Here is a 14,196-nt window from a genome sequence, read left to right on the forward strand (position 1 = left end):
GTCTTGTCTTCCCATCAACAATTTGTAACAATGGCCGACGGAGAGAGAGTTCAAACTAGAATGTTTCACGGCACAAATAATCTACAAGTACCCGTTCGGTCTTGTCCACTTACCGCCAGACACTGAGTCCAATGGGACATTGTCGCTTCAGCGGGCATTATGTAGAGAACACATTAATATTCTGCAGAAGAGTCTGCTAACAGCCCTGGGCCTTCCACGCGGTTTGTTCTTCTTGTATATTATTTCATACGCACGCTCCTTAAGCACGGCAATAAATTGTCGTGCAAAATTTTCATATGCGTCGTCGCCGTCAACCCAAGCTCCTCCCTGTCTGCGCGTCACGTGCTTGAGGCAGTGTGGCATGCCAGCAGGGACTGGTTCTTGTTTCTCAGGCCGTGCCCGTTCGCTTGGGTTTTTTGTAATTTTCAATTTAAGCTACACAACATGTTGCTTTCCCCATGGCTACTCCCTCTCCCCAATCGGCATTGGGGCAACCCATTTAGTTACAAATTGGGTGCCGTCGTATGCGTGTTAATTTCTCTACTCTACCCAAATGACTCATACGCCCCGTGTGTCCCGTGTGTGCCTCAGGCGAAGCTTAGCTGCAATTTATTAAACATTTCATGAACAAATTGATTTTGCGTCCATGCACATTACGATCCCTTTTTACCGTCGCTTGAAGTGTCGATTTATGAGCACAGAAATCCGTCCCCCCATTATTTGGTGGCAGGAAATCTCCTTTATGCCCTGCAGCTGACCGCGGACCTCGGACTCCTTACAATATAGTGGCCGTTCGCGTTTTAATGGCTGCCACAAAATGCATTATGACTTAATTTGTGCTCCAGCGCTCTCGTAACATTTATGTAGTGTTAAAAATCCTCATACTCCACAGCAACCGTCGAGCGACATAAATATTTAATTATCTGAGGATGATCTGAGGAAGCAACCGAGGATGCTGCCAGCTGCCAACTGGACTTGTCATTGTTGCCATACCCAGTGCAGTATTTATTCACACTTCCCATAAAAGTATAGCTATTTAAATCATAAAATATGTCTCGGTAACCGGTTCAAGGCCGCTGCAAGCGGAAGCAACTGCAGGCTTTCACACGCTGACAGCGAACTGACACGAGTACAAGTATTCATAACTATTTCAATTAGACGTGTGGCTGGCTGTTAGTCCTCTCTGCACGGCAGTCTCGAGTATGTTCCATGTTGCACAATTACGTAAATTAGCAGCGGGGAATTCAATATGCTTGGCCGGGCAAAGAGGAAGTCGAATCGAGAGTCGAGTCCCTGTGTACACATTATCTTTCAGTGCCCCGAGCACTTGTAATTGCCCATGCTTAACATGTCTGAGTGAATCATCGTGAATCACTGAATCATTCATTGTGCGAGTCGCTGATTGAAAGAGAGAGACATCAATTGCATTCCATGCTAGCGGCTCGTACAACTCCACCGAAGCCAAAATTCTTTGAAATTCTTCTAATGTGAAACCACAAAAAAAAACCAGGGTTTTATTCTCTGATTGAATCTTGTATCCACTATTTAGCATTCTCCGTTGTCCTTTTTTTTACCAGCTTCTTACTCATTTGTATTTGTTTGGTTTTTTATTTGCACATTTCTCCCGCATTTTATTTGATTTATGTCTGCGACGGCCTGGTCCTCCTATTATTTTTTTCATGCCTGATAGCTGTTTTTTTGTGGTGCAAATTTTCTTATCTAAGTCTTTGTGGGACTAACCGTATATTACACCACACGACACGGTTTTTTCTGAAGGAAAATAACCAATATATGATGAAAGAAGTCTTCAAAATTCTTCAAAAAGTTCAGCCAAAAAATGATTATCCAATTAAAAATTGAAATTAAATCTATCAGAAAAAGTAGGTTTGTTTCCTTGAAAAAAATAAGTTTGATTTTGTCGCGCAGTGTTATTGAATGCCTTTGCTTGGCTTTTCTGCCTGGCAAGCAAATTGAAAAGGCCCGAAACCCACAGTTGAGCCACACAAATTTCAGTATTTATCTTCAACCAGCCTTTAAATGACGTAAAACTTAACTAGTTTTAATATATCCCGACTATTTGAATTCCTGCTTGAGTTTTTCTAATTAAAATAAATTGTCATTAAGTGGATTCCTGCAAGAAAGACCCACACACCAGGCCAAAGGGCTAAGATTACAAACAAACACAAGAGGATGTAAGCTTAATGGGGAATCATATTGATTTTTGTCACTAGATATGTTTGAGGCAATTGCAAAAATACGAAAAATTAACAAGGGGTTTTAATGAACCGAACTTGGATGCTTAATACACCAAAGTCCCTTTTATTTACTCGGGTTACGGGCATGTTCTTCAAGGCCCAAAAATCCATCGTTGTCGGCATAAGGAAGGAGGCTTCATTTATGGTTGGCTTGGAAACCCAGACAAAAAATGGACCGTCATTTGTTTTCTGGACAAGAGGCGGTTTAGTTTTGCTAAGGGTTGGGATCAATCTAAGCATTTTTCTTTCTTTGTACTTTTTTGCATAATGTTTTCTGTTCGCCGGCCTTGGGGGTTTGTCACCAAACGACTCGCAAGTTGATATTAAGGACGTCTCATTATGTCTTCGTTCTGTATTTAAACGCTCGGATGAAATGTGTCTGGCGCTTCAATTTAAAATAATAAAGACAAACGAGTTCCGGACTGCTGCGAAATATTGAGTCAAGTTTTGAAGTTAAGGCAATTATTATTGATGGACTTCGAGACTTCGGGCTTGTGACTCAGCGATAATTATGTATAAGATTGCCTTTTGCTTCTTTAATTTTGAAGTTCAGTTCCTGACATTCAAATCACTGACCCAATTTCTAGGAAATTTAAACTAGAGACTTCTGGCTTTTGGCTCACTGCATTTGCATTTGCTCTTCACTTACCAGTCCATGTGATTAATTTCATTAAAATGTTTTATTGCAGCTAACTTCCTGTTCCTGTTTGAAGAAAATTTATAAGAAACCGCAACATCGCCGGAGAACATTCATCTCGGGCCTCTCAGACAATGCAAGTTTTAGTTTATTTGCAGCTCAGTTGAATAATTGAACATTTAGTTGGTAAGTTGATTAATTTGGTATCTCTTGGATTTCACTTGATGAACTTTGATTCCCTTTTGTTTGAGTGGGATTTGGAAGCATGGGAAATAAGTATTTGAGGGTACTTTGAGAGTGGTCTGGCAGATGTAGTATCTTCAGGTTTGGGAATCAATTAGCTGCTGGGAAGAATGCATAGATTTTCAAATAAAGGCAGAGAGATGTTTCCGGGTGAGTGAATACCTGTTTTCTGCAAATATATTTGCTTTGAATTCACTTGGACTTCAACTTCTCGTTGTCCGCAGCAATGTCGCTCTCGATGGATGCCTTAAGCTCCCTCATGTCGATATCAAGGTAGAACATTCGCTTAAACTTAGCAGCCAAATCGTCGACAATGCATCCAAGATGTTGATCAAACATGTTTTGTAGATCTGTGCAGCTGCGCTCCACGGCTGGCTGTGCCCCCAGACAGCTCTGGAACTCGTTCTCAGCCAGTTCCTCCGCCACACGGTCCTCAGTTTCATTCTGCCGCTTGCGCAACAAACTCATTTCGCGATCAAGCTGCAAACGCTCCATCTGCATGGCCTCGAATTCCTTTATCTTCTGCTTCAGTTCATCCCGAACACCCGAACCCGGTCTGAGCAAGCGGGGAAACTCTTTGGGCAGCTCGGACATCGCTTTATTAAATCAAAAATACTCCGATGACTATTAAAAAATGTTTCAGAACTTGATTCGCTTGAATTTTGGATCAACTTTCAGTTGCCTACTTGGATATCGGATTTTCTACGTATTTTTAAAAGTATTTTTAGGTTGAAGTCTCTTGCCCGCGTTCTGGATTATGCCCATTCAAATGCAAATAACATTTTTCCAGCACTGACTCGGGTTCTATCCCCATGGAAGATGTTTTCATATGCTCATACACGAGTACTCAGATGGAAGAAAAAAAGAGAGCCGGGCGCGTGGTCTAATTAATAAGGCCACCACCTCGACGCCATCATTGGCATTCCGTGGATTTCCACTTCTTCTTTTTGTGCCTTTCAGCTGTACCAATTTCCCAGCGGCATTCAGCGAAATGCAAAAACAACAGAACACACACACACACGCACACCCCGCCGAACACAATGGACAAAAAAAAGCGACGGAAAGAAACAAAGGAGAATAGAGATATCTCATTATGGACAAAAGCAGGCCGACGAGCCCAAAAATAAAATGAAAAAATTATGCAACCAAAGAATCGCGCAGCAGGCCCTCTCCATGATGTCTATTCCCACTCATCAACAGGGCCTGGACTTGGGCCTGGGCCTCTTGACCAGTCCGTCTGCGTCTTTACGAATTTGTTTACAGCTCGAGGAACCGCCAGGCAACACGCGTGCCAAAAATAATCAAAATATAATAAGCAGGCTTCTCGCAGTCGCTGGAAAATGGGGCGTATAACAATTTTCCTTTTGCTCGAGAGGCCAGTCCGTCCTTGTGCTTTGGTTAGGCGATTAATGGTGTCAGATTCCGCCGTCTGGGCATGTTTACGGGGTAGCAGCGGTAGTGTATGTGCTGTGTGGAAATCTGTGCATGGACACCGGGATAAATTCAGGGATATTTCTTACTACTTATCCTATGCCATTTATGAGTGCGGCTTTTGGTTTATCAGCAGTCAGTTCGTAAGCTGGATTATTCAAAGGATTTGTGGGAGACCATCAGAGGCATCTCGCTTATTGTCTGTGCTTAGAAAAAAAGATCAGGCGCCGCCCAGCGCCCACGAGATGGTCAAGCAAAGATTACGCACTGCGACTGAAGACTGAGGACTGCAATGTTTCACCAAAGGCACCAATAAATATTAAACAATTGGCAAACTTCCAGGAGAAATTAACGAAAACAAAATTCAAACACGCGCAAATATTTTGCCAATTGGTTTGACAAATTCCGAATTCCGATGGCCCAGCGAACCGAGCGTGACCCTCTTCAACGTGGATGTCGAAAGCGTGGATACATTTTTCGAGTAAAAGTAATATTTGTTGTTTTGGCAGTGCCATTTTGAATTTATTAAAAGGAAGCCCGTTGCATGAGGATATGCGAGAACAGCCACGGCCTAACTTCATCAGCGAATATGTCCCTCCATGTTGTAGTTCTATGAAATTTGGGTCAAAAATCAATTAGAATAGATAGCCCCATGGTTGCCATGTAATGGCTTGCATCCACGTAGCCCACATGCATTTAATACAATTTATTTTCAGCTGGACACGTGACTTGGCGTGCCCAAAACACCTGTTGAACTGCCGATGGAAAGCTCACAAATCGCAGAAACATTTTGACTTATTTTACAAATTTCGCAACAAGATTTGTTCGCTCTTCGTCGTTCCTTGTCTCAGCAGCTGAGCTGGAACATTTCCGGGAAGCGCGAGAATTACTGCGGAAATAAGTACGGGAAGTATGGTACGAGTATGTGCTCCAAAGACTGTTCTAAATAGGCTTTAGTGGTGGCACTTAAATACTTTCGGTGAAGCTTGATGACATGCCTGGGTAATGGGGGATTTGTAGAGCCATGGAAACGCTTCTGTTCATTGTCAACCAATCCCAATAGGAAGGCCTGGAGACCTTGAAAGTGTTGAGTGCAGCTTTGGCAGTGGACCGCGTTACCAAGTCCACAGCCACAGCCACAGCTACAGCCACATCCACATTGACCCGCAGCTCGTCCCATGGCCAGCATGCATAATCCTTGGGTGTGCCGATGAAATGGGCGTGGCTGGACAGCACTTACCGCCTTCGCTGATTGCGCGTGACAATTTTCGAGTCAGCAATTTTGCATTTTACCCACCCACGCAAAAAACTATCTAAAGTTTGGATACATGTTTACGTATCCCTATGCACGGGGGGCTCAGGCACATCAATTTGCAGCCCCGGGCAGCGTAAACTCAATTAGCGTTTGGGCCAAGCTTTTAGCCAAAATATGTTATGATTGCTGTGGGTGTGGACTAGTGGGCTCCAACGCTGCGAAATGCATTCGAATTATGATTAATTATGTGTGCTGGGAGTACACTCAGATATTTTTTGATTTAAAATACGAACGCGAAGTGTTTAATTTCCCGATTTTGGTGGCTTTGTTGCATCAATTGGAGGAACATTTGGGATAGACTCTCTTGCTGTCTCGATGGCATGCTCCAAAATGCGAGTTTTAATCTCAAAACATGCCACAAAGTATGCCAAGCATTTTAATTAAAACTCGTTTTTACCTTGTCCCACACACAGACACGAACCTCCACCGCTTAGCGCCGAAACTGGAGTCAATGGTTTCTTCTGCTGCTCAATTTCCTCACTTAAATTCTTACACCACCGTCGTACGCGAAGGTACATACTTTTATTTAAAAGGTAAAGTAGTGTTTTAACGCCTTCATTGTTTAATATTCGTTGTACCTCTGATAAGAATCAATTTTGGTGGCCTTGAAGAGTCTTAGAATAGTCTGTTGTGTGGCACTCAATTACACTCAAGTTGTCACCAAAACATTATCAGACGAGCACAATTGATAGAGGGTTCATGTATGGACATGTCCTTCATAAGTGGAATTGTGTCTAAGCTTGGGAAGCAAGTGCCTCTGCTGTCTTCAATGCCATCTCAAAGGAGCATGTCAGGCTGACATCCCATAAAGATTACCGAGGATTGTTAAACACAAATTGAGCTCAATGATAAGTGAGTTGGCAGGGAATCCTTGATGCCCTGTGAGTCGCAGAAAATCAGCTTTGTTGAGACTCCTGTCTAGGTAATTTCATTTATTGACATCAATTAAAGTGAGAGTTGAAATTTTTCAAGAAAATTGGAAAAGGTTCGATTTGCATTCAGCTTACCTTTTATTTAGATTGAATGGAAGATTGTGCTCAATTTTTTCCTCTTTTCTTTTGTTATTTCGCATAAGAACATATTAGCAGTCCATCGTATGGTAATGTGTCGCCTCTGGAGCCCATTACATTAATTAAATTAGAGCTGTATAACCTCGTTGTCAACCGTAAAAACCAATACACTTAATGCATGCCGTCAACGCAGCATTGACAAAAAATGGTATACAAAATTTTGAAAAGCGAAATCACGTACTTAAAGGCAATAAGCATTTTTATAACCACCCAATTGGGTTCTGCTGTCAAAAGTTCGGCATGGGAAGAGCATCCCCACACCAACAACGGACAGACACACAGACAGACAGCAGATTTATATTAAAACCCAAATTTGCGACAGTCCACACAGGCTGCAGATGCGAGTATGGGCGACAAGCGCGTGTCATTTGCCGTGCAACAATTTGAAAGTTTTATAGAGTTTTCGGCTGCCACAAATTTCATCGACGGCTCTGCACAAGTTTGAGGACACGTTAAACTTTTTACGACCTTTGTAGATGAGCATTTTTGTTCTCGTACTCGTAGTTGCAGTCAGGAATCTGGACACAGAAGGCAGGAGTCGACGCATAGTTAAATTAAAGGTAGCAGCTGCTGCTAATTAACTTCGTCATTTAAGCCGTCACGCGGCTTCAGCTTATACAATTTTAGTTAAAAAAAAGTAGGGAAAAGGTAATAAAGTATTTCCGCTGATTGAAAAATACTTCGAGGCTTTGGTGCGGTTACGGCTCAACCTTCATCGCATATTTATAGACTCTAGTCTCCACATACTTAAAGATTCCTTGTGGTTTTTATTACAATGCATATTTAAATACCAAGCTGGAGTAGAGGACAGCATAGGGGACGTCTCCTGTGGCCTTTAGAGCTATCCTTTCTATAAGTGTAAGTCGAAAAGGTAAGAGGCTGAAAATAACAAAAAGGGGCAAGGGGCGCTTAAACTCTGAGTTCTTTCAAGCGATACAAATCCCTTTAAATGGAGCGTAAATTGAAATTTTGGTGCCGCTGCGACCCTGCAAACGTACAACTGCGATTCCCATTCTGCATTTGATTTTGCAGGGGAAAATGCAATTCAAGTGCGGCGGGCGGCGGGCGAATTTTGTGACGAGCTTCGTGTAACAGTTCGAGTTTAAGGCATATTCCAACCAGTGCTTATGTGAGTGCTGAGCTCTTGTAGCACTTTTATTTAACTAGGCTAAGCGGCTTTTGGCAGACAAACTTTTCCCATACCAAAATCCGATCGACTTTTGGAACACTGTACAGCGCCTCCCGCTTGCTTGCCTTCTCTCATCACCATGGGGCCATGTACTAGTATTGGAACACACATGAATGTACATTTGTGTGTTTATTTGAGCGGAAATGTACTTAATTTGACTAAGAAACGATTTAGTTTTAAACAGCGACCTATAATTTCCATGCCTTAGCTTCTGTTTGTAGGAGGGCGGATTCCTGGCAATATCTCCAAAGACCAGGTGAAGCTTCCAATCCGTGTTTTCCAGTAATATGTACATACATGTACATACATACATATGTGTTTAAAGTAAATTTAATTCGAAGAGCATTGCAAGTAGTGGCTGTTACGATTCGGGGGGGATGGAACGAGAGTAAAACTAACGGCACTCGGCTGGTGGATCGCGGCAGTGCAGCGCGTGAGCGCAGGTGCCGAGAGGGAGAGGAGAGTGATCAGGGCATGCGAGCGAGAGCGTGCTGTTAGCAACAGTTCGCTGCTCTCTCTGCTAACAGCGCTGCTGCCTTAAACAGTTACCTTAGGAGACTCTAGAAAAATGTTACACACCTAAACCTTTTCATTAGTCTAGTCCTGCATGCCAATGAACTTGTTTTTAATTTATTCACCATAAACAAAAAGGAAAATATCAGCTTCACAACAAAATCTCAAAATATTATAAAACTCATTTTTGTGTGTCAAGCGAAAACCGAAGCCGGCCCACAAGGGCTCGTCGTCGCATAATTTGCTAATGTGCCTATACATTCGCCACACAAAAGTCGAGCTCCACCGAGGAAGCCCAACTGTGTCAGATCTTTTGTACGTTTTCTCGTGTAATTTATTTGACAGTTTGACAATTTGAAAAAAAAAACCACGCTAAACAGCAGATGAACGACCTGAAAAAGCGTGTGCAAATGGCCGAGGGCACACAAAGGTTCCGGCCTCAGCGATGACGTCGCAACAGTGGCAAGCGGCGCGTCGCGTCGCTCACCTCTCGGACTACTGCAAGGCGCTAATGTTGAATTAAACGAGCGCTGACAGCGGCATAAACAAGAGCAAGCCGCGCCCAAGGGAGCTCCCCAGCAGGCAGCTCCACACACAAGACCTGGATTTATGTCACACTTTTACATATGTACGTACGAGGGTGTGTACATACATTGTACATACATATGTATGTGCCTATGCATATTTATGATAAATTGTCGCTGTTGGGAACGTGTCGCTGATATTTTGTTGCCTAAAAAATGTACAGAAAATGAAAACAGCCTCCCAATGAAAGAAAAAACACCACAGAAGTCAAAGTCAGCATGAATGTTTGTGCGAAATTTTAATAACCTAGCAAACTGGCATTATTATTGAATTGGTAAATTCGAAAATGACTTGGTAATACGAATAAAGAAACGAGAAATAAGAGAAAATACTTTTTATAAAGCTGAAAAGCCATTAAATGTGCGCGTCACAAAAATAAGCCAGCAGTCGGGCTTATTGGAAAATTCTGTAAAGGAAACAAAAATAAAGCAAGAAAAAATAGACTGGAAAGGAAATGATAGAGGCCATCCATGACTCGCCGCCGCGTCCTTAAGCTTTATTGTCTCTGCTCTGCCATTTGCACACGCTCAAATCTCTGGTCGCACTTAACCTGTTAGCTCTCTCCCGCCACTCTCTCTCAGTATCTCTCTCAGTGTGCGTGTGTGCATAAGTGTTAAAATGTATTCGTAAAAGCGCTTTTGCGTAATGCGACGATGTCACTGAGGCCGAGATGATGCTCCCAAATGAATAGCGTACGATGTATGTACATACTTATGTATGTATGTATGAACGTGTGTGTATCAGTCTTGAAGGGACAGTACATTCATACATACATACATACATACATATGTACATACGTACATACATAGTTCGACGCTGCGTAGATGCTAAGACACAGTTAAAGTAAAAACCACTTGCGTACAGAATCTGAGGGATTAGTCGAAGGGCACATACATTGTAGGACATGAGCCCAGTGAAAACTTTTTGTATAATCTTTGCAAGAGCTTTTTTTCTCAGGCTATGTTCTGAAAGCCAGTTTTGGGAGTCAGTTTTTAAGAAATATTGAAATTGGGAGAGCCACCAGATACCGATATTACAGTATTAAATGTACTTATTAAATTATATATTATACCCAATTATTCTAATTCTAATTCTGTCCAGAAAGTTTGTTTCAGTTATACATATTTCAGCTGGCAACTTATACTTATATTGCAGCTGCCTGCTTGAACAGTTTGGTAAAATTAATTACACGTGTGTTAAGTTTATTTTACAGTTAAATGCAATATTTGATTACCCTCATATCTGAGCAGCAGCATCAGGTCAAGCTCCAGCTAAAGTTAACTTGAATAAACGTAAACGCCTTGACTTTTGGTTTGGTTAAAGAGCTGAGCCCATGAGTGACGCTACAGTGACGCTTACATATCTATGCACATACTGCAGAATATTTGCTTAGTTTACTCGAGCAAATACTGGCTTGAGTCACAGTTTGGTGTTCATGGTTCACTTTACCAGCAAACCGCACACACACTCACACACAATTTTAATTAAACACATTTACAAATGTCCTCGGCAAATGCTGTCGCCATCTACTTGAGAACTACTTACATACGTGTTCTCTTGCCCAAAACCTTTTGAATGTTTTCAGTTCGCAGAAAACCTGAAAGGGAATTGGTCAGAATATTGGAAATTTGTCTAATTGGTTAGAAGTTTGTATCGCACAGAAGTTATAGAACATTAAAAGTTTCCCTTAATCTCACTTTCCATAAAACAAAATTAGATACTTATATTTTGCCCTCATATTTGTTTTTTCTTAATTACTTTAATTACTTTCCACTTTTGTGTCAATAAGACAGCATCGCAAATGCTTTTCAATTAAGAGAAACGCTTTGTGGGCTACCTGAAACAGGGCCTTTCGTCATCCCTGATGGAGCACGGCGCATTACTGGGACGGTCAGCCCTCAAGACTCCAAGACGCCAAGACGCCAAGACGTTGTGCCCGCATGTCGTGGCCATCGCTCCCCAGCCCAGGCCAGCCCGTTCGCAGCGCTTATGCAAATGTGCTTTAAGTCAAGAGCGAAGGTCACTGCGTCCTTTGCGGTTCTTGTACGCCGTTCTGGTATCCCGCGGCTCTCCGTCTGCGGGTCCTATGTCCGTACCCAGAACTCATTAAGGACAGTGTTGGCTTTTCAGTCGACACCTGGTTTTTGTTTGGTTGAATTGTATTCAAGAATTCAAAGGTATTACATGTCCATGCTAGTTTCGATTTCCTTTCCTCAGACTTCGACTAAACTTGAGACTTTTATATAATTTACATCAACGAAGCAGGAATCTAAGAATCTGCCGCAAATAAAAATAAGCTTTAGCCAAAGGGAAAGTGTTTCCCATCAAAATTGATTTAAGTTCCTCAAATATTCAAGTAGCAACGGGAGATACAAAAATGAGAGTAAAATTAAACCACACAGCAGGAGTAGATTTCCGGAAGACCTAATGACCTTCAAGTCCTAATCCGTTGGAAAACATTTTGCCTGTCTAGATGAGGCGGTAGTTTCCCATCTGTTCCTTTCTTTCAGCAGTTCGGGACTGGAACTTATCGAGCGACCATTTGCCGGCACCCAGCTGTGAGAGGAGCAGAAATCCACCAATTTTGGACAGCAGCAAGCTCGAGTACTGCAACGAGAGTATCGCATCGTTCCAGCCCCACAGGAACCAAAAGTTTACGCTTAGCACGTCATGATAGAGTATGGCTAAGACAGTCGTGTAAGAGGCAATTCTGCACTTGAGACCCAGAAGCAAGGCACTTAAAAGAGCAAGGTAGAGGATGTTACAGAAGGTCTGTAACGAAATTTCATTAATTTTATAATTATTTTCATTTAATTTTCCAAACTTACATTAGTTCCCTCCTCCAGCCACGATATATAGATACTGGACAGGCTTATTCTTCCCGCTAATAATAGCAACTCGAACTTTCTGAGATCCAATCTTTGCCATTCGTTTCTGTCTCGTTGATAAACTCTAGTGGCCAGAAGACACAATAGAGAGCCCACATCGAGGCAGTCGTTAAGGAGAAAGTGATGCAAATGAGTCCAGATGGAGAAGAGCAAACGATGAGTTACTCTCCCAATAAGCAGCATTATTATACCAGTCTCTTCTTTGCGTTGAACTGTGATCAGTGCAATGGCTGCAGCAGTCAGTAGAGCATCAAATGTCGTGTAGACGTAGCCAAACACGTCGTGGACATCGAGAACAACAGCCTTCTCGGTGCACACAAGTCGATACTTTAGCAAAGTTGCCAACACATCCATGCCGTAGTATGACATAATGAAACATGGCATTAGCTCCAGTATCCATGAACGGATTCTGTTATGCAGTGATTTAATTGCAAGAATAACCTGCATCATTGAATGTTTTGGATTTCAAATACAATTTATCAGAGCGAAGTAGAAGTCTTGGCATGCTCAGCTCGAGAAAGGAACTTTAAAATATCATCATACTATAACTAATGCTCTCCTGTTAATCTCATTTGAGTTAGCCTCCATCTGCCATCGTTCTCTATTCAATCATCGCAACACCAAACCTTGAGGCGCCCAAGGACATAATAATCTGCATAATTGTTGCGGCCACAGGGCGAGTTAGCAATGATAAGCCGCGGTCACACATCCCAATCCATCGACTAATTATCTCAAATTGTGCAGATGCCCAAGGCATGCCAATTGAAACTGGGCAAGCGGCGCCTTTCCAGCTTCCCACTTCAAAATTTCTTAATTCAAAATTTATTTACTCGTATTTTTTGCCTGCCGTTCATTTAATGCCCCGCCTGGTGGTGGTATCGGGCTCATCGCATGGCAATTTTGCCGATGTGGTGGCCGAGAGCTTGGGGCTCCACTTGCATCCAGTGTTGCGTTCGAAATATCCCAATGGAGAAATACGATTCGAGCTGCTCGAGTCGGTGCGTGGAGCGGATGTCTATGTGGTTCAGACCAGCTGCGAGCCGATAAACGACATGCTGATGGAGCTGCTGGTTATGGTGCAGACGTGTCGCTATGCATCGGCCAAGACGATTACGGCAGTGATGCCACTGTTTCCCTACTCCAGGCAAGATAAAATGGATTCGTGGAAGCAGCCCATAACGGCCAAGCTGGTGGCCAACATGCTCTCTGTGGCTGGCGTCAATCGTGTCCTCACCATGCAACTGCACACCCAACAGCTGCAGGGATTCTTCGATATACCTTGCGACAATCTACAATCTGATATTGCCATCGAATCGTGGATAAAACGATTTATACCAGACTACACAGAGCTGGTGATTGTGGGCGCAGACAAAGGAGCAGTGAAAACCGCAACCCAAATCAGCCAGAGACTTGGCACTCACGTGGCTCTGTTCCATAGGCAGAGACGTGAGGCCAGCGAGGTGCATGACATGATACTTGTTGGGAACGTTCGAGGCAAGGTCGTTGTGGTTGTCGACGATCTAGTAGACACAAGTAATACCCTATGCCTAGCCGCTGAACGTCTGAGGGAGGCTGGAGCTTCGAGCATCTACGCAATCGTAACTCATGGCGTATTTTCGGGACAGGCGCTCAAGAAGCTCAGTGAATCGTTATTTGAGCTCGTTGTTTGCACGAACACCATTCCCCAGCCCACGGAAGTGGCCAACAATCCAAAGTTTCACATCATAGATGTCTGCAATATCTTTGCCAAATGCATTTGGAACATGCACGACAGCATTAGTGTGGAGAACGCTTTTCGTTCAGAGTCCAGCCTTCTTCACTGGCGTCTCTCACAAAAGAAAGATCGAGAAAGTGTCTCCAGGAGCATGATAGAAGAGGAATGCGATAATTGTTCAGAGAACGAGTGCAATGAAAAGTCTACACAAACTACCAAAAGAGCTTTACAAGAAGAATAAATGTGGATTAAGAGAAAGGTCCAATAAGTGCGTTTTCTCAGCGCGCACCTCACAACGTTCCTCCTCGTTTAATGTCCATAATTTTACAGTGTAAACAGGTCCCGTTATTTCCAGC

At 42.9% G+C, this 14,196-nt stretch overlaps 3 protein-coding genes across 3 annotated transcripts; 1 reads left to right on the forward strand and 2 right to left on the reverse strand.

Annotated features, from left to right (window-relative positions):
* Nucleotides 1-3,039: 3,039 nt before the first annotated feature.
* On the reverse strand, nt 3,040-3,931 carry LOC117900746. Its single transcript, XM_034811224.1, has 2 exons — nt 3,298-3,931; nt 3,040-3,236 (listed from the first exon to the last, which is right to left on the reverse strand). Exon 1 carries the CDS (start codon nt 3,727-3,729, stop codon nt 3,328-3,330), a length of 402 nt encoding a protein of 133 aa, XP_034667115.1. The 5' UTR covers nt 3,730-3,931; the 3' UTR covers nt 3,040-3,236; nt 3,298-3,327.
* A 7,754-nt stretch (nt 3,932-11,685) lies between these two features.
* Nucleotides 11,686-12,577, reverse strand: LOC117901828. Its single transcript, XM_034812758.1, has 2 exons — nt 12,067-12,577; nt 11,686-12,010 (listed from the first exon to the last, which is right to left on the reverse strand). The coding sequence occupies exons 1-2, from the start codon at nt 12,574-12,576 to the stop codon at nt 11,708-11,710; spliced, it is 813 nt and encodes a 270-aa protein (XP_034668649.1). The 5' UTR covers nt 12,577; the 3' UTR covers nt 11,686-11,707.
* Nucleotides 12,578-12,983: 406 nt separating this feature from the next.
* Nucleotides 12,984-14,081, forward strand: LOC117901296 (ribose-phosphate pyrophosphokinase 2-like). Its single transcript, XM_034811990.1, has one exon. It carries the CDS (start codon nt 12,984-12,986, stop codon nt 14,079-14,081), a length of 1,098 nt encoding a protein of 365 aa, XP_034667881.1.
* The last annotated feature ends 115 nt before the right edge of the window (nt 14,082-14,196 follow it).

The sequence above is a fragment of the Drosophila subobscura genome, chromosome U (assembly GCF_008121235.1).
Source record: "Drosophila subobscura isolate 14011-0131.10 chromosome U, UCBerk_Dsub_1.0, whole genome shotgun sequence".
Lineage (NCBI taxonomy): Eukaryota > Metazoa > Arthropoda > Insecta > Diptera > Drosophilidae > Drosophila > Drosophila subobscura.

Coding starts and splice junctions, on each gene's coding strand:
- LOC117900746 (XM_034811224.1), bottom strand. CDS start 3,729: ATGTCCGAGCTGCCCAAAGAGTTTCCCCGCTTGCTCAGACCGGGTTCG.
- LOC117901296 (XM_034811990.1), top strand. CDS start 12,984: ATGCCCCGCCTGGTGGTGGTATCGGGCTCATCGCATGGCAATTTTGCC.
- LOC117901828 (XM_034812758.1), bottom strand. CDS start 12,576: ATGATGCAGGTTATTCTTGCAATTAAATCACTGCATAACAGAATCCGT. Junction 12,011..12,066: donor GGCTGGAGGAGGGAACTAAT/GTAAGTTTGGAA, acceptor ATTTCGTTACAG/ACCTTCTGTAACATCCTCTA.